This window comes from Peromyscus leucopus, chromosome 19 (assembly GCF_004664715.2).
Source record: "Peromyscus leucopus breed LL Stock chromosome 19, UCI_PerLeu_2.1, whole genome shotgun sequence".
Classification (NCBI taxonomy): Eukaryota; Metazoa; Chordata; class Mammalia; order Rodentia; family Cricetidae; genus Peromyscus; species Peromyscus leucopus.
The window spans coordinates 53175171-53202774 of NC_051079.1; the positions used below are offsets into that span (position 1 = coordinate 53175171).

Genomic DNA, 27604 nt, shown 5'->3' on the forward strand with positions numbered 1-27604 from the left:
GTTCCGAGGAATCCCATAAGGATCAGAGGGCCGAATGCCAGAAGGTGAAGGAACTCACAGTCCTGCTCACCACCAAGCTGTAACTCAAAGCTGACGTTGGGTGGGGAATTCACTATGAGAATGTGCCTGTTAAGAATTCTATGATCTTCCTGTAATCCCTGCACTTGAGAGGTAGAAGCAGGAAGATCAAGGGTGTGGGACGGCATGTCAACTGTGTCGATGGTCAATAAAAAAACACTGAGAGTGAGCAGGAATATAAAAAGAGAGAACAAAAAGGAGCAGAGACACCACGCCGCAACAACAAGAAACGGAAAACCACAAAAAAAAAAGGAAAAAAGCTATAAGAAAGTTACAAGAAGCTGCACGCATACATTTGTATTTTTTGTGTTTTTGGTTTCGAGGCTGTACGCGGTAACAAAGAGTCTACTTCAAGAAAAATAAAAAGGCAATAACTACAATCAGGGGTTTGAGGCCATTGGGAGCTATGTGAGACCATGTCTCAAAATCAAAGCAACAAAACTGGAATTCTGTGTTCTTGAGCAGCCCGATTAGTAATCTGAGTGTCGCTTTCCCTGCTTGGAAAAACAGGAATAATAATGTTTCCTGGATGGGCGGAGGTGGCAGCACTCGGGAGGCAGAGCCAGGCAGATCTCTGTGAGTTCGAGGCCAGCCTGGTCTACAGAGTGAGATCCAGGACAGGATTCAAGGCACACAGAGAAACCCTGTCTTGAAGCCCCTGTCCCCCCCCACCCCGCAAAAAAAAAAAAAAAAAAAAAAAAGGAAAAGAAAAAAAAATGTTCCCTCTTGCTCCTGGTAGGATTCAAACATCCATCTGTTTGCCTGTGTACTCAACAAATGTTTATTTAGAGGAAGTTGGGTATGGTCGGAGAACTGAAGCAATCTTGTTAGGGAAAGCATTTTGAAAATGGTGTGGTGCTATAGCATTGGGAGTCCTTCACTGGCATTACTTTAAAAGGCCTATAGGGCTGTGGAGATGGATCTGTGTGGAAGAGTACTTGAGCTCTTGCAAGCCTGAGGTGTCGAGTTCAAATCCCTAGCATATCAATCCCTAGCAATCAAAAATCTGGGCATGACCACATGTGCCCCAGCATTGTGGGGCAGAGAGGGCAGATCCTGGGAGCTCACTAGCCAGCCAGTCTACCCCAAATAGTGAGCTCCTAGTTCAGTGGGAGACTCTTCTCAAGACCATAAGGGGGGTAGTGACAGAGGAAGACGCTGATGTCTTTGCCTGACTTCTGCATGAGTGGCAATGGACGCATGTATTTACATACTGACATGCATGAACCATACAACAGAGAGACAGAAACAGAAAGAGACAGACAAACACACACAGAGACAGAGACAGAAAGAGAGAGAGAGAGCAACAGCATGGCAGCTATTGGTATTGTTAGCCCAATATTCCTGACCTTTCATCCTCCAAGTCAATGGTTCTCAATCTTCCTAATGCTGTGACCCTTTAATATAGCTCCTCATGTTGTGGTGACCCCCAACCATAAAATTATTTCATTGCTACTCCATAACTATGATTTTGCTACTATCGTAAATATCTGATATATAGGATATCTGTATATCAGATATCATGGGGATATGTGATCTCCATGAAAGGGTTGTTTGATCCCCAAGTGGTTGCATCCCACAAGTTGAGAACCCCTGCTTCAGGTACTTGGGCTTGTGGATGGACCATATTACTGGCTCCAATTAACAAGTTATACCTGGTATTGCCACTAGCCTTCTGTTGAAACCCTCGAACACTTATTCCAACAGCTTTCATGCGCCACTTTAGGCTAGAACATTGAGTTGTTGGGTTGAGACACTCCAGTGCTCTCTTGTTTCGCTGCTGTGGTCATTTGTGGGCACTCATTGTCCCGTTAGCCCATAGTAAAGAAGACTCTGAGACTTGGCCAACAGGCTATGAATATACTGTATGAGAAAAACAAAACCAAAGTGAAACAAAACAAAGAATCAAAAGTCTGCTGCTTTAAGGCATGGGTCTACCTTGTCACTGCAGCATCCCTTAGCCTGTCCTGACTGAGACAACCGAGGCAGCTCACTGATGAACTCTATTATTGCTAACTGACTTCTGAGGCTACTCTCTTCTCTCTCCTAGTGGTTGGTTAAGTGCAAGGTCATTTCTAAAGATGCACCGGAACACAAACGCGGGAATAACCCCTAAAGTCATGCTCAGATACTTTCTCAAACGTTTTACAAGGTAGGTTAACTTATGTAATATTTCAATTCATTATTGGCTATGAAATAGGTATTTCTCAATGTCCAACCCTGTTTAGAAAGAGTCTTTGAAAGAAACAGTTTTCTTCCTTAATTATGTTTGCATTTGACTGGCTTAAAATAGTTCAGCTTCCATGATGGCAAAGGTCATGGAAAACTGGTGTCTTCCATCAGCAAACACGTTCTCGGCTGGCTGGAAGTAGAGTTCCATAGATGTCCTATCCACTTCCATGGGAATCTGTGTTCTGCAGGAGAGAAGTGGTGTAGCTGCAAGTGATCCTGGAAGTCAGCGTGCCAGTCTGATGGTAAAAGTAACACATGGCAAGGAACGGTGTTAGGTGAGGCTCGGGTCATGGCCGTGCTTCCTTATTAGGCAATCCGTGGTTGGTTGAAGAGGAAGTACTTCTGATATTGGTTTAGAGTACAAAAAGTGATGGCAGGGATGCAATGGGAGAGTTGGAGTTAAAGGGAGAGGACACCTCAGCTCCTGCTCTCCAGACATGGCTGGACTGAACCAGAACCCAGCTCCCTGCATTCCATCTTGCTATACTACACTATATAGTGTTCCCTAGAGAAACAGAACCAATAGGATGAATATATATATATTCACCTATGTGATAATACATATATCACATGTCATATATCAAAAGAATTTACTAAACCCACTCTCACTGAAATAGTAACTATAGTTGTCTCACACCTGAGAGGCTGAGAACCAGGCAGTTGCTCAGACCACAAGGCTGGTGACTTAGCAGTCCCAAATTGGTGCTGAGAACCTGGAAAGCCATTGGCCTTTAGCCTATGAAGGAAACCCGGAAATGTGGGTTCAGCTGTCAGTGAAGGAATCATCATCATCATCATCATCATCATCAGCAGCAGCAGCAGCAGCACCAGGGTGAGTTAACTCGGCAGCAAGAGGGAAGGCCAAGTGGACTGAAGGCAAACACCGTGTCTTCTGGCATCCTTTGTATCTGGACTGCCGCCAGAAGGTGCCACCTACATTTGGGGTGGGTCCTCCCACATCCGTTAAGGCAGTCAGGACAATTCTTGAGTTGAAGCTCCCTTACTCAGGTGATTCTAATTTGTAACGAATTGATATTAAAACTAACCACCACTCTGTCAAGGAAAGAGTTAAAATGATCCCCAGGCTGGGGAAATGGGCGTGGGCAGGAACAGATACCAGGGCTCCACTGCTGGCCTGTGTCCCAGCTTAACTATGCACCAGTTACGTGACTGTCCCAGCCTTTCTGTACTTAGGTTTTCTGCGGGGTGTCTACCCACCAACCCCACAGTTCCCCAGAGTTTTCTTGAGTACGAGCCATCAGGAAATATTAGATAGAAGGATTTAGAATGTGGAGAGAAACAGATAGAAAATAAAGGATAGCCTTGAGAGGGCCTGGAACCTATTCCAACGAGCTCTGACCTCCCCCCAGCACAGCCAAGTGCAGACCATCTCAGACACCTGCACTCAGGCCCGTGGTCCTAATCATCCTCTCTATGCAGACCTGCTGGGTAAAGCCATGAGGAACCTGAAAAGGGGCTCCCACAGTTTTCTTATCTATAAAATGAAATTAGGGGCTGGGCATGTAGTTCAGTTGGTACATTACTTGTCTGAAGATCTGGGTTCAGTCTCAAGCACCACATAGATCTGGAGTGATAGTTTCTGCCTGGAGTCCTAGAACTCTGGAGAAGGAGTCAGGAGGGCTGGAAGTTCAAGGTCATCCTCAGCTAAATGGAGAGCTTGAGACTAGCCTGGGCTTCCTGAGACTCTGTCTCAAAAAAAAAAAAAAAAATGAGAAAAAAGAAAGAGAGAGAGAGAAAAGAAAAAGAAAAAAAAAAAAAAAAAAAAAAAATAAAAAAATAAAAATTAAAAAAAGAAGAGAAAAGAAAGAAAGAAAAAAAATCGAGGTCGTGGTAGTGAAGCTAGTGTCACTTTGTAGGATTCTTGTGAGATGAGAAAATGTACACGAAGAACTTCGAAAGGATAGACAGTAAGCCCTCAGCGAGTACACGCCTCGTCACTGTTCTTGCTGGTACCTGAGCCTTTTCTGCTTTTCTCTCTGTAAGTGAAGAATGAGGAGGGGCTAGGAGTAGACCAGCACTGCTTTTCACTGTGGTTTGTGGTTTCTTCTGAGCTTTATCAATGCAGCCCCCCTCCTCCTGGTGAAGGGGAGTGGGGCATGGGAGGGGAAATGCAGGATTTCCGAGTCTTTCGAGTATGAGGCTCTGGTTAAGCAACCTGTCCTGCCTGAGGTTTGCCGGAATGGAGGGCTTGCCACCCGGGCCCCAGGTTCAGAACAGCTTAGTTCGGGGTGAGGAAACCAGGAGCGTGGAAAGCTTGTTTTGGAACAGAACAACTTGGGAAATGGGAGAACGTTTTTTTTCCAGGCAGAGGGAGCCATGGTTGGGGGGCACAAGGTCACTGGGTGGGAGCAGGTGATGATGATATGACTTGTGAGCAAGATGAAGTGTGGAACCCTGGAATCTGGCCCCTGGCAGTGGGAACAGGGACACAGGAACTCAAAGGCAGGTGAATTTCCCAACCTGAGTAACAAGGCTGAGACAAAGAACTCTGGAAGTGAAGGGATTTGAGTCAGAGCAGGGAAGAGAATGACTCCAACTTGAGCCAAAACTTTATTGAAAAATGGAGGTGGGTGGTGCTAACCTCATCCTGGCCTTGCCCTTCCCAAGATCCTCAGGGGCAGGATAGTCATGCCCCTGGCAATTAGGATGTTCTCATTTATGAATTCAGAACTCGTTGTTCCTATTCATGTTCCTATCACCTATCCCTTCAAGAGGACAGGTGATAAGCTGGGCATGGTAGGACACACTTATAACCCCAGCACTGGGAAGGTGGAAGATGGGAGATCAGGAGTTCAAGGCTAGCCTTGACTACCTAGTGAATTTGAGGCCAGCCTAGGCTATATAAGAAACAAAAAGGGGACAGGAGATAAAATGGCTAAGATGGCTTCACTATTAACTCATCACAGGCCACTGTGTATCGGGCATGGTTTTAAGATCTGATGATTCAACATTTTATTAACCTAACAAAAATAAAATCCTTCCAGTGGAGGTTACATTCTAGTAAATGCAGATACATAAGAAATAAATAATCTATCATTAAAGTGCAGTATGTAAATAAACACACAATAGACCAGTAATCTGAGAGCCTTAAAAAGAGAATTGAGAGACAGAAGTAGGGTGGGCCAACCTCCTGAAGGATCTTGAAAGAAGCAAAGGAATGTTCCACACAAAGAAAATGCTAGAAGCCAAGAGCAATCCATTCAGGGGTAACAGAGTGCAAAAGCCCCAAGGACAGAGTGTGGTTGGAGTGGCTGGGGAAGCTGAGGAGCCCCCCCAAGCTCTTTGCTGGCAGGTGGGGTGTGGAAGTTGGGGGTGTGGGGAGAACAGCTGGGGTGAGGTCATGGAGGGCGAAGGTGAAGGACTAGACCCAGGGGCAACCACGCTCTCCACGCTCTCTCTCTCCACGTTCTTCTGAGGTTATTCCAGGACAAAACCCTCTAGAGAGCACCAGCAGGGGAGGCATGGCATCAGATATGCAGGCTGCAAGCAATCCTCTGCCTGCCAGGCAGTAAGGGCACTGGAATGGAGCAGGGGTGGGAAATCAGGAGGTGGCCTGGAAGCTACTGCTTCATAAGAAAACCCAAGCTGGGCGGTGGTAGCGCAGACCTTTAAGCCCAGCACTCAGGAGGCGGAGGCAGGTGGATCTGTGTGAATTCAAGGCCAGCCTGGTCTATAGAGTGAGTTCCAAGACAGCCAGGGCTGTATAGTGAGACCCTATCTGGAAAAATAATAATAATAATAATAATAATAATAATAATAATCCACCCACTCGCCCACCTTCTGGGTGTAAACTGGATCGGATATTGTCAAATGGGAAGTAGAGGAGATGTTCTGGGGTCTTAGCACTGCCTGTTCTCTCCAACTAGGAGTCACACTTAAAAGTTCATAGCTAAGGGGGCAGGGAGGTGGCTTAGTTGACTTAGACACCATCCTGTTCTGCATGTGGCTTTTTCATTTAATGTCACAGCCCCAGCGTATTCTCTATTGACAGGACCCACACCACTGACGTGACCTATGGGGCTTTGTATATAATGGACCATTGTGTATTTAAGTTGACCCCACTGATGGATATGGAAGAAGTTTCCAAGCTTTTTGCTTTCTTAGATTAGAAGGTGATATATATGGCAGGTCTGGATGGGAAGATTTGGGTGAGCAGGATGGGATGGGCAGGTCTGAGTGGGGAGGTTTTGGTGGGCATGCTTATAGGGTAAATCCCTGCAAATGGAGTTGGTACATGCATGATTTTTCCTGTTTATCCATCCTACCCACCAGATAGGCACATATCTGCTTCTCATACTTCCGTGACGCAGGCCAAGACCTTTCATTCTCCTAGTAACCAGGACAAAAGTGTAGCACAGGTCTAATTCTGTGGCATCGAAGACATTTCACTCTATTGCCTTATTTACCTCACAGGATTCTCCCAGGATCTTAGGAGGCAGTGATCATCACCCTCTTTGTATAGGGGAGGAAAGAGACAAAATTGAGATGACCTTCACACATGTGAATGATTTAGGCAAAACTACTCAAACTTGCCTTTCTGGTTTGGTTCCCTAGCCCACCTAATTCAGGATTTCTACCCACCCACCCAGAGGCTCAACCTCACTCCCAACTATGGCCCACTGGCTTGAAGACTTCATTTTAACACCATCCTCTGGAGGGATTGCCAAGGGGTGAATATGCTAGTCAGAGTGGGTGGGGTAGCATGTGCCCTCCCAAAGCATGTGTCTTAAGCTCTGCTCCTGGAAGGTGCAGGGGCTGATTCTCTCCCAGAGAGGAGGAGGAGACACGTGACAGGAAGGGAATCCAGGGAGGTTTCCTGGAGATAGAGGCCTGCAATAGCAGCTGCAGGGACCTCCGCCTACTGGGAGGCTTGGCCGGCCTCAGGCTGCAGGCCACAGGGAGATTGGCTCCAAAGCCAAGGCAGGTGAGCAGATCTGGGACAGAGTTACCTGCTTTTCCTCGGTGACACTGCTCAGTAATTCCAGCCCTGTGCCTTGAGTGCTCTCGGGGTACTGTGTATGGAGGATGCTGCCATCGCAGGGAAGGAAGGCAACAGGCCTGTTCCCCGGGTGACCAGAAGACCAGGTTAGTCCTCCACTGTCATGGGCACCTTTAAGTGGGGCTGTGCCAAGACCTGCCAGCTTCCATCTGTCAGACCTCACCCGCCCTGGGCTCTTATCCATTTGTTTGGAGGGGCTGTGGGACCAGGGGCTCTGCTCTGCTTGAGTGAAAAACCACCCTAAATTTCCAGATGTATTCTTTACCTGTCTGTCTGTCTGTCTACCTGTCCGTCCATCTGTCTGTCTATCCTGTGGCACTGGGGATCTCACCCAATGTTTTGTCCTTACTAAGCACTTGTTCTACCACTGAGCCACACTGTAGCTAAAAATATCTCTTCAAAAGAGGACTCCTGGGGATGGGGATGTGGTCAGTGTTACCTAAGTGACCGACTCCCCAGGGACCCAAGTAAAATGCCTGGGAGGCATGGCAGCCCCAGAAGATGGCGACAGGGGATTCTCAGAGCAAGCCGGCTACCTAGCTAGACGAACCAAATCAGCAAGCTCTGGGTTTGATTAAGATACCTTGGCTCCATGGATAAGGTGGAAGAGTGATAAAGGACAATTTCCTTACAATCTTAGGCCTCCATGTGCTCAGTCACACAAGCGCACATCGACCCTGCAAAAACCTATGTACACACACATGCACACCTCATACACATGTGAAAAATGGAAAACCATAAAAGAGGGCTTCTGTGGGGACATAGTGGAGCACGCCTGAAATCACAGCACCAGAGGGCAGAGGCAGGAGGATCAAGTGTTTGAGATCACCCTGGAATACATAAAAAAGAGTCTGTCTGCAGAATCCAGCCAACCAACCAACCAGCAAGGGCTCTGACTTTAGCTCCACCCCATGCCACAATCACGCATCCCTCCCAACCACGCCCTCTCTTCCAACTTCCATATGTGCCGTCCACTCTGCAGTTACCGGACACAGTGGTCAACCGAGAGATACTACGTACTCCAAGAAGCAGCTATCTTCTTAATAAATTTTATGTTGGTTAATAGTCTTTAATGATCATATTTTGAGTCCATCAGCTAAAGAAGCAATATTTAAGTTCGTGGTAGTTAATATTTCTTTAGCATTAGAAGTGTAGCAACTGGGAAATGCCCGGTGAGTGGCAGATTGTCTTATTCTATTTCTTTTGCATCCCACTGATCTGGACCATGTATGTGGTAGTTTGAATGTAATTACCACCCCCTCCCCGCGCCGCCACCCCCACCCTAAACTCAGAGGGTGTGGCACTATTAGGAGGTGTGGCTCTGTTGGAGTGGGTGTGGCCTTGTTGGAGGAAGTGTGTCACTGTAGGGGCAGGCTTTGAGGTCTCATATGCTCAGGATCCTGCCCAGTTTTCAGTCCACTTCCTGTGGCCTGCATATCAAGATATAGCCAGGACCACATCTGCCTGCATTCGGCCTTGCTACCCGCCATGATGATAATGGGCTGAACCTCTGAAACTATAAGCTGCCAAGAGTTGCTGTGGTCATGGTGTCTCTTCGCAGCAACAGAAACCTAACTAAGACAATGTATATATGTATTTTTTACTTTTCCTTATTTTCTTTATTTGGGATAGGGTCTCACGTAGTCCAGACTGGCCTCTCTCTCACCGTGTAGTCGAGGATGGTCTTGAACTTCTGATCCTGCTGAGTTGTGGGATTACAGGCATGTACTAACATAACATATCCAGTTTATGTCCAACCAGGGATCAAACCCCAGGGCTCTGTGCACGCTAGAAAAGGGCTTTACCAACTGAGTCACGTGGCCAGTCCTGGACCCTGTGCATTAATCATCAGTCTGTAGCTGTGTCAAATCCCGCTTAGAAGGATGAAAAAGTGTACAGCAAAGAAGGAAGAAAGGAGGGAGGAAAGAAGTTTCTGTCTCATGAGGCATATGGGAAGAACATGAGCTGTACCCATCTTACGGATGAGTGACTGTGGATGAGTCACTCTGACTTCTCTGGGCTGTAATTTGAGATGGAATAAGAACTACCAGGCCGGGCGGTGGTGGTGCACGCCTTTAATCCCAGCACTCGGAAGGCAGAGGCAGGCGGATCTCTGTGAGTTCGAGGCCAGCCTGGGCTACAGAGCGAGTTCCAGGACAGGCACCAAAACAACACAGAGAAACCCTGTCTCGAAAAACTACAAAAAAAAAAAAAAAAAAAAAAAAAAAAAAAAAAAAAAAAAAGAGCTGGATTATCTCAAGTTTCAGGAACCCCCGAAAGCTCCCGTTTCGATGGTGACATAAATGGCTTGCGCAGCCAGCAGCCCACCCTGGGCCGCTCAGCAAGACTGTGGGCCCTTGAGGCTGCCCACCGGTGTCACGGGTTTCTGAAAGCATCCCTCCCGTCCCTGTGTGCCCGCGGAGGTGAGTCCACGGCACCACCTTCCCGGCGTCATCGTCTCTCCCGCATCTCTCCGCCAGGCTGCAGCTTCTTCACCTGTACTCAGTGTGCTTGCTGGTCGGACTCTTCTCCTTGGTTCCCTGGGGACCTGTCTGGGAGGTGCCGCAGTTCCACTGGGATAACTGCCGGCGAGTCTGGTGGACGAATCTGCTGCTGCTGAACAACTTCGTGTCTGTTCAGAACGCCGTGAGTTCCCAAGAGCCGATTTGCAAGGGCGTATGGGCGGACACAGGGTGTCTCGGTCACGTGGTCTGGCCAGTTTCCCAAAGGGCCAACCTAAGCCCCATCTCCGTGGTGCTTCTAGGGGTATGGCACCGGCTGGTGTAGGGGTCCTTGTTGTCAGTAAGAAAGGGCTGCAGTGGTCCTAATGAGAGTGGACTGTGTGGGTCTCGGGGCAGCTCCCCTCTCCGAATGATCCTGAACCCGTCCAGGTCACCACACCGGAAAGGACAGTGGGGTCCTTTGCCTCCACACAGGGGGCCTATGCTGGGGTGAGACATCGCAACAATGCCCCACCCCCACCCCGCCTCGGTGAACTCTGAATTGATTTCAGGCCAGGCTGGACAGAGCTGGTTCAGATCTATGCCTACGGAATCCAAATCTTCATAATTACTCCAGTTTGTTTTCTATCGTTGTGATGAAAACACATTTGGCCAAAAACAACCTGGGAAGGAAAAGAGTGTATTTGGCTTAGACATCCTGGGCCACGGTCCCATCACTGAGAGAAATCAGGGCAGGATACCCAGGCAGGAACCACAGCAGAGACTATGGACGCATGGTTGCTCCCCATTTCTTGCTCGGCCTGCTTTCTTATATAACCCAGGATCACCTGCCTAAGGGTGACACCACCCACAGTGGAGCTGGGCCTTCCCACATCAGTCATCAATCAAGAAACTGTTTCCCCGGGCTGGAGAGATGGCCCAGTGGTTAAGAGCACTGACTGCTCTTCCAGAGGTGCCGAGTTCAATTCCCAGCAACCACATGGTGACTCACAACCATCTGTAATGGCACCTGATGCTGTCTTTTAGCATGTAGGTGTACGTGCAGATAGAGTACGCATATGCATAAAATAAATAAATCTAAAAAAATGTTCCCACAGACATACCTATAGGTCAATATCCTGCAGGCATTTCCTCAGTTTAAGCTCCCTCTTCCCAGAAGATGCTGGCTTGTATGAAGTTGACAAAACAACAATAATAATACACATCCAGCAGGACAATAATGAACTTGGAGTGAAATAATATGAGGTAGCTATAACTCAGCCATGTCCTTAAGTCCTCCTGTGGGTGGAATGGCAGGTCCCTAATTCTTGCACGTAACCACTCATTCATGAGATGGCCAAGCATCTTATGTTTTGACGGGGCATCATCCATGCTGACCTCTTGCAGATGAGCTCACGTCTGTGATATGGTCCCAGGAGATAGGTGGGGCCATTTTCCTGGATGCAGACTAGCTTGGGCCATTAAAAAAAATCAGGGGCAAGGACAGGAGCCAGTTGCCTCTTTGAGTGGAAGCCTACCTTAGATTTTTAGAAGCAAGGTGCCATGGCTCTCAAGCCTGACCATTCATATTTTCTCCATGGCAAAGGTGTCTTTTGGTTTTTTTCTTTTTGGTTTTTGGAGACAGGGTTTCTCTGTGTAGCTTTGTGCCTTTCCTGGAACTCATTCTATAGCCCAGGCTGGCCTCGAACTCGCAGAGATCCTGCCTGCCTCTGCCTCCCGAGTGCTGGGATTAAAGGCGTGCGCCACCACTGCCTGGCTTCAAAGATGTCTTTTTAACTGTGGACAAAGCTTCCCTCTATCCTGAGGAAGTTTGGGCTCCTTTGGGCCCTGGGATCTGAAATGACAGGAAAATTGCCCCTAGGAATTTTCTTATGTGAGATAAAACATGTCCACAATGGCTGGCTTCATTTACCACAAGCATGAAGAGCAGGTGGGCCCCCGTGGCTTTGGCCAGACATCCATGTTGGTTCTAGTGGGAACTCTGAGTGTGCGCCAAATATTTGCTTTCAAAAGAACACAATTTCTCCACCTAGAGCTGGGAGTGGGAACCAGGCAAGGGAAAGGACCTCTCTGGCTTCTTGGAATTCCAGTCACACCATAAGGACAGCCACCTCCTGCATTCCTGAATCATGACCCCAGTCCGTTCCCATGGCTGTCCTAGGAGACAAGCTATGTTGGTTTTTAGAAACAAGAGAGAAATGTGTCTGAATCTCCATGAGACCAGGCTTGGTCCAAAGGCTGATTTGAGGAAGGACAGAGGGTGTCTAGTTCCTCTTCTCATGAAAGCTGCCCCGGCCACCTGCTCAACAGGCCAAACGGCAGACACTCTACAGCCCAGGTACCTGGAAGGGAGGAATCACATCTACTTCTCCTTTCCCCCAGTGCCATGGCTGGACTTGGTACCTCGCCAGCGACTTCCAGTTCCACCTCCTGACGCCGCTCATCTTCTTCGTCCATGGAAAGTGGGTCTGAGATGTCCCTCCCCTCCCCTCCATGGGTCCTTTGGCCCGGAACTTTCAGATATGTTCCAGCTTTGTAGAAAGCAGCTTTTTACAATGTAGGAAATTAACTTTCCAGATCGGGAGGCACCGCTCCCTCTCCTGCCTGCCTTCCACGTCTTCTGGCAGCCACATATAAATCAGCATGTTTTCCCAGATTTATCACCCGTGTGTGGAATACCCAGTGCTCAGCATTTTCCCTCCCAGCTGTTCGCATAAACATATCCACATATTGACACAGCCCGCATACCTGTCAGTCGCAGGATTTATAGTCCATTTTTATGGTTGGGTATCTAGATGGTGCCCAATTTTTCATGATTATAAATGGCACTGTGATGACTGCCTCTGAACATTCCACTTTTCCTTGTAGCTCTTTCCATGGGGACATATTTCTATGTGGAATCACCAGGTTAAAGGGTGGCAGGGATTCCTAAGTGTTTGTTACAGACTGGGAAATTGCTCCCTGGGAAGAGGGGAGTAATTTACAGTGCCCTTAGCCATGCGGCAATGTACCTGCCGCCCCACAGCCTGAATCTATCACCTTAATTGTGTTAGTTTTAGAAACGCTTTAGAGTCTCAGTAATTCGCGGGAGATTTATAGTGTGCCATTTAAAAAAGAAATTTATTATTCCTCCTTGTTAAAATATGTGTTCAATTTAGGAAACATTAGGATTAAGAGGAAGGAAAATATTCACCCCAGTCCATCACTCATGGCAAGCTAGGCTCACTGTCAAGATCCTGGTGCTATCTTTTTGATTTTTTTTTCCTGCTTAATTTTTTTTTGTTTTAAAGACGAAAGCATGCTCCTCCACAGCTTTTAAAAGTAGTTTTACTAAATTATTTTCCCGATTGTAAACATAACTGTAATGTCTGCCAAACATTTAATCTCCTGAATGAAGTATACTTTGCTTGTACCTTCTCTTGGATTGTTTCCAATTTTATGCTTTCATAAATAACTTCCCATGAATATTTCATGACAACCATTTGTCTCCAACTCCAGTGTTTCTTCCGAATGCATATCCTGAGGGGGAATCAGTGGGTCACAGGGCATGAATGTCACAATGGGAAACTACTTCTAAAAGATGGAGACACGAATGTCCACATTTCTGTGCCACAGCAGATTGTCACAGTCCCCATCCGCCCTGTTCTGTTCCGAGTCACCAGACAGTGCCTCACTTAGAGCCAGCATCCTCAGACCTTTTCCCTGTCACAGAATCCTGCAGTATATGACAGCGGGGACTCCTTCGTGTACAACCCCGAGTGTGCAGGAATTAATGTGCGTAGCTACCTGTGGAACAGAAGATAATGGGGAAATCTTTTTTCCTTCATCCTCTCAGACAGTTCTGAGGCATATTACATAAAGCTGTAGAACATGCTGGAAGAACTGAGTGTTGGTTACCTCAATAGCTTACCTTGTATTGGCTCTCCCTGCCTTCCTGCTTCTCTTTTCCACTCCCACGCGAACCTCCCACATCAACATTTGTCTCAGGCTTATGCTGGCGAGGAAAGCTGGGCTCTCTTCCCTGCTCTGTTCTCCCTCCCCTTCCCTGGAGTGGGTGGCTGTGTCCTATCTGGGCCCATCCTGCCTTGAGCAGCTCACTCCACTTCTAAGTCAACCACCACTCATGTCCATATAGCACTCCGTAGATGACAAGCCCCGTTTCCAAGAATGGTCTCCTTTTGAGCCACAGTACAAAGCGTCTGGGCAGGGCAGGCAAGGCAAGTTCAAGGTCCTGTCCACGGTCTCACTGCTGGTCAGTGGTCAAGATCAGGCAGTTCAGGAACTTCCAGCCAGCCCAGCTTCCTCTGTTCCATTGAAGTCCCCCTTTCTCCCTTGAAAGCAAGGCCCCAGGGCTTTTGGAATTGAGCACCTCATTCATGCTATGAGGAAGACAACTGAAAGGCATTCTCCCCTGCCCTCTCATCTACAGAAATAAACGTGTCCTTGTCCTCCTCGGGGCCCTGCTGTTCCTGACATCTTTCGCGGCCACTGCTCTGCTCACATTGGCTTATAAACTCCCAGTGGCGTCTCCATCAGCAGCCAGGTAACACAGTTCCAACCTGGTCCTCTTGGTCCCTTGCATGACCTCACCAGGGTCAGGGTATCCCAGAGAGGTCTTCAGAGTCATCAGGCTGTTCGTCCTATGCCCATCAACTTATGGGAAAATTGGGTTATACACCTTTGATCCAGAAGAAAGTTCTGAATTTCTCAACCTTTCAACTTGTAGGCGTGGGTCCTCTAACAAGTATTTGACTCAAGGAAATGCTTCTCGGAGGACAGGAGCACCCCCACGTGGCTGAAATGGGGTTCTCCCTTAGTGTAGCAGGTATCTTGCTGGATGGGGAAACTGAACCCATGATGAAGTTGGGGTTACCTTTTCAAGGTCATACAGCCGCTAAGGGCTGGCATAGGTGTTATTTGAACTTAGGATCCACCTCTCAAAGCTCTTTTGCCTCCACAGTAAGCTACTTCTGACCCTGCCATAGAAATCCGTGTATAGACAGGAACTAGACTTTTCTCAATACGGCAGTCAGCACCACACGCGTGAAAATCAGGCGAGCCAGCCAGAAGCTCAGATTCGTCCCAAAGCCACCTGGCTGCAACCAGCCACACCCACACCGGAGTCCATGGTTCTGCTGTTCTCTCAGTCTAGAACGATCTTCCATTAGCGTCTGAGTTCTGTCAGGGTTGCCCCCAGCCCGTCTTTCTAGATGTCCATGCAAATGTCACATTTTCCAAAGCAGCCCTTCCTGACCTCCCAATAAAATTATAAGCCTAGCCAGGTGGTGGTGGTGGTGGTGGTGGTGGTGGTGGTGGTGGTGGTGATGCACGCCTTTAATCCCAGCACTCGGGAGGCAGAGCCAGGCGGATCTCTGTGAGTTTGAGGCCAGCCTGGGCTACAGAGCGAGATCCGGGACAGGCACCAAAATTGCACAGAGAAACCCTGTCTCAAAAAACAAAACAAAACAAAACAAACAACCCCCCAAACCCATAAGCCTAGAGGGGCTGAGAAGATAGCTCAGTCAGTGCCTGCAAGCTATCCGAAACTCTGTCTCTCTGTCTGTCTGTCTGTCTCTCTCTCTCTCTCTGCCTGCCTTCCTTCCTTCCTTCCTTCCTTCCTTCCTTCCTTCCTTCCTTCCTTCCTTCCTTCCTTCCTTCCTTCCTTTCTTTCTTTCTTTCTTTCTTTCTTTCTTTCTTTCTTTCTCCTTTTGGAGACAGGGTCTCTCAATGCAGCCCCAGCTGTCCTGAAACTAGCTATATAGACCAGGCTGGCCCAGAACTCACAAAGACCTGCCTGCCTCTCCTTCCCAAGTGCTGGGATTACAAGTCTTCACCATCAGGTCCCATCTTTCAAATGTCTCCAGCTCCCCGTTTGGAAACCCCCTACTCACACAGATCCTTCTGGGCACTCCATTCACTCCTAGAGGCAGTGGATCAGCCACCACGAAGGAGGATTTAAAACAAACGAAATCATCACATGCCTTTGAGATCTGGGTACGGAGCCCAGGGGAATTTAGAATTTAAACAAGCCAGCTGTGGCCCAAGAGTCTAGGACCTAGGTGGTCACTGTGTGTGGATCATTATTGCATTATTGGGAAATCTGACTCTAGACTTGTGGATCACCCCAGAGGACATTCCCTTTTCCTCATCCAGCTCAAAACTGAGCTTCTGCCTTTCTTCCTTGTTTGTTTCCAGTGAAAACGAGACTGCCCTGTATTTCTCAGAGTATTACACCAAGCCCTACTGCCGGTGCGGCCCGTTCCTTGTGGGCCTCTTCCTGAGCATGTTCATGCATTCGGACCACCCTACAAGCATTCTCAAAACTCCGGTATGTTGTCCCCTTGCCTCCCCGTAAGGGCCTCAGTCTGGCTGGGATTGGCATGGCCTCCCTCTCTCACCTGGCTCTTCCAAGCGGAGGTGGAGCCAGGCTGCTGGATTCATTACTGTGATGCAGTGTGTTGTACCTCCATGCTAAACCGTGAGGAGGACTTTTCTTCCAGCCAGAGTCCGATCCTCCTTTCTGAGCTAAAGGACCAAGAATCTGATCGCACCATTGGGACACAATTGTTGCCCCTCCAAGGGCTCTGTATGACCGTCATTGGCCTTGGCTTTGTCATAGTTCAGAAAGGAGACTCTGGCCCTTGGGAAAGCTCATATGACTCACAGCAATATCAAGAAATAGAACTTTCTGGGTGTGGCGGCTCATGCCTTTAATCCACGCATTCAGGAGGCAGAGGCAGGTGGATGGATCTCTGTGAGCTACAGCAAGTTCCAGGACAGCCAAGACTACACAGAGAAACCCTCTTTTGAGAAACCAACCCTCCCCCAATCCCAAAACAAAACAACAAACAAACAAACAAAACCCCAAAACCAAACCAAAAAAAAAATTACCCCAACAAACAAGCAAGCAAACAAAAAGATTCATCAGGACAAGTGGCTGTACAGAAGAGTGTATCTTTTACATGTCAGCATTTTGATGTTCTGGAAATGCACTATCCAGCTGTAGAATATAACACAGAGCCATCAAAGAGACCCTTGAACACAGCCCAGGTGAGCCGAGGCTCCAGGGAGAACAGGGTTTTTATTAGCAAAGGGGAGAAGGTAAGACAAAAGGAAGCATTGGGGAGCCATGTCAAGGGCAATGTTGGGGTCAGGAGCATGCAGCTAGGGATACAGACTGAGCTGGAGAAACAAAACAGAATGCTGGGAAAAATGAGAACTCTGGTTCCTACCTGAGGAAGCCGAGCATGCGGTGGCTGCTGGGGATGAGACGGGGAGGATCCTGTGAACAGACAGGTAGGCAAGGAGCGGAGGACAGCATGGGTTCAGCTGTATTTCTTGAGGTTGCAGACTGGCTGACACCAAAGATTTGGCAGAGGGTGAGGGGCTAAGACTGACTTAGTTCAAACTAAAAGAGTAGGACCCCCCCTTCCCCCCCATAGTTTCATCTCCTTCTCTACAGCCAACCGGGGACAGGTAGTTGAGCTCCAAGTAGGTCTCAAGCTTCTTACTTCAGCTTGATCATCATGGCGGCTTACGAGCCAGAGCATAGAGAAGCAAGAGAGCCTTGGAAGATAGGTCTGGGTCTGCAGAGATCAAGACAAGTAGCATAAAATCCAGGACTTAAACAAAGCCGGGGGATGGAACTTAAGTTTGAGCCTGAAGTTGCTCTCCTCTCAATTCCTCAAGGGGCCTCTTCCACATCATTGAGTCATCCTTTTGTTTTGTTTTGTTTTTTGGTATTTCGAGACAGGGTTTCTCTGTTGTAGCTTTGAAGCCTGTCCTGGAACTCACTCTGTAGACCAGGCTGGCCTCGAACTCACAGAGATCCATCTATGAGGCATCCTTTTGATTAAGGGACAGAGTAGGACATTAGGAGTGGAGGGAGTGTTGGAGAGGAAAGTTCTCTTCTAACTGATCCTGAACTGATTATATATTTGCGGGAAATTGTAAAACAAACAATGTGAGAGTTCCTTCGTGTCCTTCAACCAGGCTGTGCATCAGGCACCATGTCAGGGAACCGTGGTATATTTTCATCCCCACGAACTGACAATGCTCAACGCCTGGACCTTAGACCTGCCAGTTTCCCCTGTATTTCTTTGTATGTGTGTGTGTAGTTCTGGGAATTGCTGTCCTGTGTGGAGATGTGTACATGTCACTGCAATCAAGGAGCGGGGCTCTTCTGTCACCGTAAGCCCTTAATCCCTCCCCCCCATCCTCCCTGCTTGTCTCTTGCGTGAGAGGAACAGAGTGACTATCAGGATGGGAAGGTGTCCAGAGGGAGGGAAGAGGGGGTATGTGTGGATTAGTAGGGAGCAAATACGGTCCAAGCACATTATGTATGTGCATGAAAGTGATCTAAGGACTGTTGAACATGCAGAGTCATCATCGTGTCACTCAATAGGCTATTATTTTCTACAACTACTTTTTGGTTTCTGAGATCTGGTCTCCCTGTGTAGCCCAGTTGGCTTCGAACTCACAATTCTCCTGCCTTGGTCTCCTGAGCAACAGGATTTTAGGCATATGCTACCACACCCAGCTCAGCTCATCCCTTTATGGGTACACACTCCCTTCAGCGGCTTTGTTCCTAACTCCTGCCTACCACTACGCTGATCTTCTGTTTTAGTGAAATCTGTAGCGATTGAGGTTTACACACAGAGATCTCAAGTGATAGAAATGGCACCAAAGAAGTGAGCATATGCCAAAGGATGCAGCGATTCACGAGCTGTGAACTGCCCCTTGTTCCCCTCAGGTGCAGGCCACGCTGGGCTGGACTTTCTCTCTGCTGACCCTGTTTGCAGTTGTCTCGCTGGCATACGTAGTGGATGACACCTCCCCCACCTCTTCCATGGCTGCTGCCGTCTACCAGGCCCTCCATCGGACCCTGTGGGCCGCAGCTGTGGGCTGGGTCATCTTTGCCTGTCAGGAAGGCTATGGAGGTAGGAGGAGGGCCACTGGTTCTGCTCTTGGGCTCACACCCTGTTCCAGAGGGCGACAAAGTTAAAAGACAAGGTGTGCACCCAGAGGTAGGGAGGGATAATTGTAATGATTGATACCAACACAGAAAGAACACTTCGTTTCTATCCTTGGGGTAAATAACGCCCAATCTATTATTTTTTGTGTTGGTTTATGTACTACTTATAAGGTAGGTCCTGAAAGACAAGGTTTGGGTCTCTCCATAAAGCTAGTTAAGAGGCTAGACAAGAACTTGAAAAAGCAGTGAGAAAATGATGTGGTGTAGCAACAGAGGACAAGGCTCTGGTCACACCCACCTCAGGCCTCAGTTTCTGCCTGAGGGGGGGAGGTTCAAGAGTCACTGAGGCCCCTTCCATAACCAGGGGGAATATTTTTGCGCCATTGCCTTTTGCTGGGCAGAGGGGGCAAGCAGATGACGGGGATATATAGAAAGGAAGGAATTTTCTCCCGATTAGAGAGAGAATGGTGTGCAAGACTCCTGGCATTTCCTTTCCCCACTTCTCTATTTGGCCCGAGGTAGGGAGAAGGTAAAGAGGTACCACCAAACATCACTCAGGCACCATCCGGAAAAATCTCTGTTTCCAAACTTCCCTGAATCCTCGAAGCCATGGAGCAGAGCCCAGGGGTGGAGGGTGGGGTGGGGAGTGGGCAGGACAGCTGTGTACTCTAGGGACATCATTGGATGAGTTTAGTATTAGGCTGTAGGGGGAAAGCTGTTCAGCCTCGGCCAACATGGTGGGACCCTGTGGCTTAAAGAGAAAACAAGTGGCCTCAACTTGTTGATACATGGACATACATCTTCCAGGCCTCATGGAACAGTCACCAAAGGGACCCCCTGCGTTACCAGGGGTTGGGGGCTGGCTGAGTGTTTCTAGGTTTAGTCACTGAATTGCATAAATGTGTTTGTATACTTGTTTTGTGCCAGGCGGCGTTCTATGCATTTGAGGTCCAGCAATGGATAAGAAGGAATTCTTCTCTCACAAGGCACTGCAGTAGAGTGGGGGCCCCAGGAGGCCAGGGGATGTCTAGAGACACAACAGGGGCCTGCAGGGCTGGAGAGAAGACTCGGCAGTTGAGAGTGTTTGCTGATGAAGGACCCAGGCTTGGTTCCAGCACTCACGTTGGTCAGCTCACATAACCACTTCTAGCTCTAGCTTTGGGGGATCTAACACCTTCTTCTGGCCTCCAAGAGACACATGCACACACACACACCACACATGCACACATACACACACACAACACAGGCACACATATACACACACACACACACACACACACACATGCACACACATACTCTTTTAAAAAGAGAATACTGCAATGTGTCAGGTAGCACCACAGACGGGCTTGCGACTCTGCGACTCTGTCCCTCTTCCCACCAGGTCTGCTGACGCGTGTGCTTTCTTGCGGCATCTGGAGTCTCCCGGCTAGCATCAGTTACGCTTGCTACCTCGTCCACCCCATAGTGATCATCCTCTATAACGGACTGCAGGAGACCCTTCTCCACTACACTGACACCAATATGGTGAGCGAGGGCCTGGCCTCGGGTCCTGCCTTCGCTCCGCCACTCGCTCTTCTTGAGCAGCAGATCAAACGGCTGGCTTTGTTAGGGGCTGGCTTTTGCCGCTCTTTTTTCTGGAGTTGCTCTGCTCCAGGATTTAGCTGAAGGAGGGAGGGGAAGGGCTTCAGTCCAGGGTAAACTGTTTATTCCTGGCTCTGCCTCATGGCCTGGGGGCACTGTACTCTCAGAGCCAAGCATGGGGGTACCCATGGAATAAGCTGTCCACTGTGCCCCTTTGTCCACAGTTCTATCTTTTCTCTGGACACTGTGTGCTGACCTTCCTCTGCGGGCTGGCCCTGACGCTGTTCATCGAGCAGCCATGGCAGAAGCTGAAGTGCGGCCCGTGGGGACCCGTGCCTGCTGGGCCGTGAGCATTCCGACTGGAACGCCGGAGAACCGCGGCCCACCTGTGGTCCTCGGAAGGAACGGGAATCTGATTTTGTGAACATTTACTGTGTACAATGTGTATAGATAACCCGTGTTCACTATAAAAAGTGCTGCGAGCCACAGAAGTATGAAGTAGGAATTCAGTTGACGGTAGCAAAAAGAATTCTTCCAGAGGATAAAGCCAAGACTCAAGGAGTCTTGGTGATACTGCTTTTGTATGTATCAGCTGTCTCCTACAGTGCATTTCTTGTGTGCTGTTGTAGCTTTCCCATTTGATTGATCATTTATTAGGCACAATTTTTCCCTATTGGGGTATTTGGATAAGATCCCCAGGCTTTTGTTCTCCTGTTTAGCATTAGACCCAGAAGTCTGCCTTTCTACAATTATCTCCATGAGCAAGTATCTGCCCAGGGCTATCTCTGGACAAAAGCATTTTATCTGAGACCTCTCTCAAACATTCAAGGGCAGACTGCAGATAAGCATTCAGACCACTTGCTAGCCTCCTGAAGTAAGGTAAATATCCACCTAGGCCAGGTAGATGTTAGGTACAAAACTTTGTTCTTGTGCAAATTAAGCTTAAACCCTCCTTTCTCCCATAGCCCAAGTTCCCCTTTAACAAAAGCCCACAACAAAAGGGCTTTTACGTACCAGGCACATCAAGCTGTGACACAGGCTATCTAGCTACCAGTTCACTTCACCTGCCCTGCCAGAAAAGGGCACAGCTGAGATTAGACAGAGACAGATAGGCTCCAATGGAGAAAAAAAAAAAAAAAGGCAGTTTTATTTTAGTCATGACTTAGTGACATAAAGCTCCTAACATTTTAATAACCACTTCTAAGAATATAGTTTGAGCACATAAATCCCCCTTTTGATCTATTAACTGATTTTAGCCCTTAGTTGACCCTACCTCCTTTAATCACTCCCCTTTTGGGTTGCAAATGATGCTGACAATTATTGCTCTGTGTGTGTGTATCTTATCACCTCTGTTTGACCCTGGAAGAATTCAAGCCGTTTGACTTTGCTTCAGCTGGAGTATTGCTGATTGCATGGATATATAACTGTAGACCTCAGAGACTTGGAGAGAACTAAGATGGAGAGCCAAGATAGGACATAAAGAGAACAGCAGAGAAGTGTAGAGAGAATCAGGCAAGAAAGGAGCTAAGGAAGAGAGCAGAAGAGAAGCTGTGTAGAGAGAGAATTGACTCAGAAGAATAAAGTGAAGGGACTAAAGAGTTTCGTGTACGTAGATTCATTCGACATCCCTCAGATTAATTTTTGCCTCTGGTAGCGTCTCTTCTGGAACTCTGGGAAAAGACTATAAAGGGCTGGACCCCTATAGTCTTCCTTATAAAAGCAATTTTATCATGATTTTTTTGTACGTATACAACAACTCCCTCCCTCCCTCCCCCTCCCATTCTCTTCTCCTCCCTCCCTCCCTCCCTCCCCCTCTCTCCCTCCCTCCTTTCCCTCCTCCCTCCCTCCCTCTCCTCCCCCTCCTTCCCTCTCCCTTTCTCTCTTGACTTGGATTTGATTTTCTGTACTGCTGACCATAGTGTTAAAGTATTAAAATGGAGGCCAGGCTCAAACCATAAAAAGCCACACAGTTTGAGTTTCCTTCTACATGTGAAGGTTCACAACACGCCCACTACGGTCGCATTACCAGGTGGACACTTCCGCCTAGCCAATTCCGGTCAGGCCGGACACCTCCGCCTAGCAAGTTCCTGCCAAGGCATCTCGCGTGACCAGAATCCGTGACGTTACATGGCTACGTAAGCGCGCAACGTGACCATGTGATCTACGCACACGCGTGGAGTAGTGACGTGACCTGGCCACGCCCCCAGCCGGTTTTTAAAGCGGAGCGCCATATTCCCGGTTCTCTCTCTTCTCTCCACGCACGTGTCTCTCCCACAGGCCTTCGCACTCTGTCCCTTTAACTCTAATAAACTCTATAAGCGGATTCTGTCGTGTTTCGTGACACTTCCTTGTAGGGTAAGAACACAATGCAGCTAAATAACTAACAACATGACCTTAGCTTTGCTTGATTTGAAAACCTAAGCAAAACGTAAGTTGAACTACTTCTTATACATTTGCATATTAAAGAAAAACAAAACTTAAACGCAACCAATTAGAAGTAGACAAACAATTTACATAACTGGAAACTCTCCAGTGGGAGGAGACCAAATAAACAGCTGTGGAACTGTAACCAACACGTTGACTTGGCTTCCATGCGGCCCTGATGAGTTCCCATGTGAAGTGCCTAGACCACACTGGGTTTGGAGCTGCCTAGTATCAATTAGTGTTTGCTCAAATATACTATAAAACTTTTTTTGTGCCTCAGTTTACATTTTAGCATCAGGCAATTACCCAATGTAGTCCATGTATCATCATTTGAGTCTTAAAGCTCATGTGGTTTATAATGCTGTTATCCTCACCAAAATTGCTTCATATAGCTTTCTATATGTGTTATTGTAGAAACAACTAGCTTTGTCCATGTATTGTTACGATGCCAGATGGATTTATAACTTTTCTTTGAGTCTTTAGGGTGCTGTGACCCACTAGCATTTACGACTCGTAAGACTTTGTCAACACAAGCTTTTAAAAGTCATCTTTCCTAAAACATGGTTCCTATTATGAGCTGAATTCCCCTAAAAGACCTGTTGAGGTTCTAGTTCCCCATACTTCAAAATGTCGCCTTTTTAGAGAGATTTCCAAGGTACTTACGTTAAATTAGGTCTCTGAGGCATCAGGCCCCAGTTTAATGACTAGTGTCCTTATAAAAGACACACACAGACAGACACATATACTTACAACATTCACACACACACACACACACACACTCACATATACACAGAGGGATGATGATGTAAAGACACTGCACACACACACACACACACACACACACACACACACACACACACACAGAGGAAAAATGATGTAAAGATACTAGATGAAGATTGTTATGTTCAGATCGCGGGGACCCCCAAAAGACCACCATGGAGACCGAATCCCACATGTAAAAGCAAAGAGCCTTTATTTCAAGCTCCGGAGCTTGGTCCCTCTGTCTGTCCGACTCAGCCGTGAGAGCAGAGAACTCTGAGCTCAGGTGGGGCAGAGTTTTTATCACAGCAGAGGGTGGGGTGAGGGGATTTCCAGGGTCCAGGACCCTGATTGGCTGACAGTTGTCTAGGGGGATCTGTAAAACAAAAAAATAGTGTGTGCTAGACTCAAGGACATCTGCCACCTTATCTAATACTTAAAATGTTTGGGATGAAGGGATTTCCAGGGTCCAGGACCCTGATTGGCTGACAGTTGTCTAGGGGATCTGTAAAACAAAAGACAGGTGTGTGCTAGACTCAAGGACATCTGGCCACCTTATCTAATGGTTGGAATGTTTGGGATGTCAGGTACTTCCTCACCTCTGGGAGGATCCCTGGGTGGTATCAGCTTAAGGCTTTTCCTGGATCTGGGTGTTGCCTGCCAGTAAGCCTGTCACGGAATCTGTGTCTAGGCCCCTAAGCCTGTCATGGCTGCTGTGTGGTCAAGCTATTTTGAGGCCCCTCCACAAAGATGACTGTTTTCCATCTCAGGAAGGACCAAACAAACCCATGATGGACATCTGGCTGCCAGCACAGCATGTGACAGATGAACATTTCTGTTGTTTCAAGCCACTTAGCTGGAGTATTTTGTTATGGCAGCCCTAGGAAGCTATTGTGGCCCCCTTAATCTACAGAGGGTGCATTTCAGGAGTCCCCCAGTAGATGGCTGAAGCTATAGACTGTCAACCTCTGTATGTTCTGTTTTTCTGTATTCATATATACCTATGATAAAGTATAATTTGTAAGAAAGGAACAATAACTGGGCTGGAGAGGTGGCTCAGAGGTTGAGAGCACTGACTGCTCTTCCAGAGGTCCCGAGTTCAATTCCCAGCAACCACATGGTGGCTCACAGCCATCTGTAATGAGATCTGGTGCCCTCTTCTGGTCTGCAGACATACATACAAACAGAACACTGTATACATAATAAATAAATAAATCTTTTAAAAAAAAAGAAAGGAACAATAACTAACAGTAATTCATAGTAGGATAATTATAATATACTAATTCTATAACTATGTAAGCAGTATACTGCAATAAATGCTTTGTGAATGTGGCCCCTCCTCTCTTGAAAGCACTTTGTCCTGTATTTTTGACTGTCTGAACTGCCAGCATCATTACTCTTGGGCTTTGGGGTTGTTATTAATCACAATCAGGATTACCTAAACAAGAACTCTGTGGCATTGAGATTTCAATCTGCTCCTAAGTGGAAAACAGGGAGGCGTTGACCTTCGGACCAAGGGGTGATTCATCTTTGGGGAGAGTGCAAATAGAGACTTCATCACACAACTCTGCGTGGGGAGTGACTGAAAACACGAAGTGTTTCTGAGAGTTCCTTCGTAACATGCTCAGACAGTGACTAACTGTGAATAACTGAGATCTGGGAATACAACACGTGAAGGAATGTGGACTGCTGGCGTGTAAGTGCCAGGCAAAACTAACCAGGAAAGAAGGGACCTTGTGAATGGCTTCTGTCTCATCCGCCTCTGTTTCTAGCAAGGAGGTAGATACAAGGGATACTTGCCAGGTTCAGTGGAGAATCTGGGTCCCCAGGTTGCCAGCTTTGAGGCTTTCTCTAGGTGTGTAACATGGCGATAATACTGTTGATAATGCAGCTGCCTTTGTTTACTTAATAACGGAGATATGAACTAAGAATGATGGGAAGAGTGTGGGGGTCCACAGAGACCCCCAACTTGTGGCTTGTTTTCATCTTGACCCAAGGTCAGAGAGTCCGAGCTTGTTTTCCCCTGCAAGGCTGCATAATAGGATGTTTTGGCCAAAGGCGTGGTTACCAGGTGTCTTATACTTCAGGCCTAATTACAGGATGCTTTGCCATAGGCGTGGTCACCAGATGTCTTAAGTGCTAAGGAGGCATTTACACTTAACTGTACTTTGTACTTTGAACTGTGATGTCCTTGAAAGGGGGAGGTCTTTTTGCCCCCTTTGCTTCTGGATATTTAAAGGCTGTGAGTAATACACTCAGGGTCTGCGTATTGACCCAGAGCCCTCCCTAAGCTGTCCTGTGTCGCTGTCCTCTTCTTCATCTACATCTGTATTTCATAGCTATCATTTCTCAATTCCACACTCCCCCTTCCAGAACCGTTCAACAGGTGGAGTGGGACTCATCAGAAAGAGCAAGCCAGGAAGTAGCATTCCTCTATGACCTCTGCATCAGTTCCCGTCTCCAGGTTCCTGTCTTAAATTCTGCCCCGACTTGCCCCTGGGATGAAGTGTGACCTGAGAGAATTGTCAGCTGAAATAAATCCTTTTCTTCCCCCCAAGCAAACAAGTAAGCAACAGAACCAAACACCAAGAGCGACAGGGCTACAAAGTGCTCACCTCTGTACATTTCTCTCTTTTGTCTAGCAGATACCTAAGGAAAAGCACTGGCCAGCGGGAGGACTAAAAACCACCAAATCCTCAGATAAGACATGATGGCTAATGTTGGCCTTTTCCAAGCAGTGTGGAACGAAGCACAGCTTCCTGAGGACTGTTCCCTTCTGCTGGCAGAATCTGGCCTGCACCAGGGAAAAGTCCAGCTTCACCTGGGCGTTTCTTTCTCCTCTGTAATGCAGCTGCCCAATTGGCTTTTAGGTCGCTCTGACCTTCAGCAAGTTCCTCGAGTGCCCCCTGGTGGCTTCATGGGCATCTGCACCCTCAAGCTTTTTCTTTTTTTATTTTTATTTTATTTTATTTATTTATTTATTTATTTATTTTTTTTTTTCAGACAGATTTCTCTCGTAGTTTCGCCTTTCCTTTTTGTAGGGTGGCCTCGCTCACGGATGCTGCTCTGTGAGTGTGGGTTGCGTGGGGGGGGGTGAGGGTGGGAGTAGGGATTCCCCTCGCTAACTCCTCTCATGTCCCTTCCACTCCCTATCGACTTCATTACCTCATCTTTGTTTTTATTACAGACATACATATACACAAAACACACACACACACACACACACACACACACACACACTCACTCACTCACTCACTCACTCACTCATTCACACATATAACCTGCTAAGACCATTTAGTGTTACTTGTATGTGTATGTTTTTAGGGCTGACCACTATGGGATTGGATAGTCTATCAGGAGGCTGGCGCCTGGGGAAGACTGATTCTCCCTTTCTCAGCAGCCCTTAATTGCCTGAAGCTCTTCACCTAGAGGCGGGGCTTCGTGAGATTTTCCCATTCATGATGGAATATCATCAGGTGGTGTCACGGTGGAGGTCTTCTTTAGGTGACCATATTGTCGAGATTTAACGGGTGCAGCTTTCCTGTCGTGCACAGAAGATGCTATCTTGCAGCAGAGACCCCACGAACCTTTTAACTTAATGAGGCCACGCAGGAGCGCTGGAGGGCTGGGGGCATTGATGGGATAACTAACTGCCAATGTGGCTGGACTCCCGTGGGAAATGACCCATCTGCCAACATGTTCTGCAGCTCAACAGCCAAATGCTTTAGTTGTGTGAGGCTCCAGACACAGGACCCGTGAGAATAGATTTCCAGTGACTAACACAGCCTTGCAAGACCTTTATAATAATAAAAATATACTCTCCCTGTTACTGTACTTCCATAAATATAAGGGAGGGGTAAAGAAACTTAATTTTGGATTTTGTTTCTATTTGAAAATACAAAGTCTATAGAATATTTGAAATTATTTGAATCCTGAAACAGCTATGTTAAAGAACTATGGTATTTATGAATAATTAAAAATTGATAATCAGTAGGTATTGATATTGAGGGCTTAACATTTTCTGCAATAATGGTGTTGTGGCTATATTTATTTTAAAAGCCTTTATTTTTAGAT

At 47.5% G+C, this 27604-nt stretch overlaps 1 protein-coding gene across 1 annotated transcript in view; it reads left to right on the forward strand.

The window, feature by feature from the left end:
* LOC114685965 (O-acyltransferase like protein) overlaps positions 1-21475 on the forward strand; it is a 46539-nt gene extending 25064 nt beyond the window's left edge. The window contains exons 8-15 of the mRNA XM_028860612.2: positions 2129-2230; positions 9811-9976; positions 12175-12254; positions 14222-14335; positions 15988-16120; positions 18545-18731; positions 20148-20290; positions 20572-21475. Coding sequence (XP_028716445.1) covers positions 2129-2230; positions 9811-9976; positions 12175-12254; positions 14222-14335; positions 15988-16120; positions 18545-18731; positions 20148-20290; positions 20572-20697 — 1051 coding nt within the window. The 3' untranslated portion in view covers positions 20698-21475. The remainder of the gene's footprint in view (positions 1-2128; positions 2231-9810; positions 9977-12174; positions 12255-14221; positions 14336-15987; positions 16121-18544; positions 18732-20147; positions 20291-20571) is intronic.
* Positions 21476-27604: the final 6129 nt, after the last annotated feature.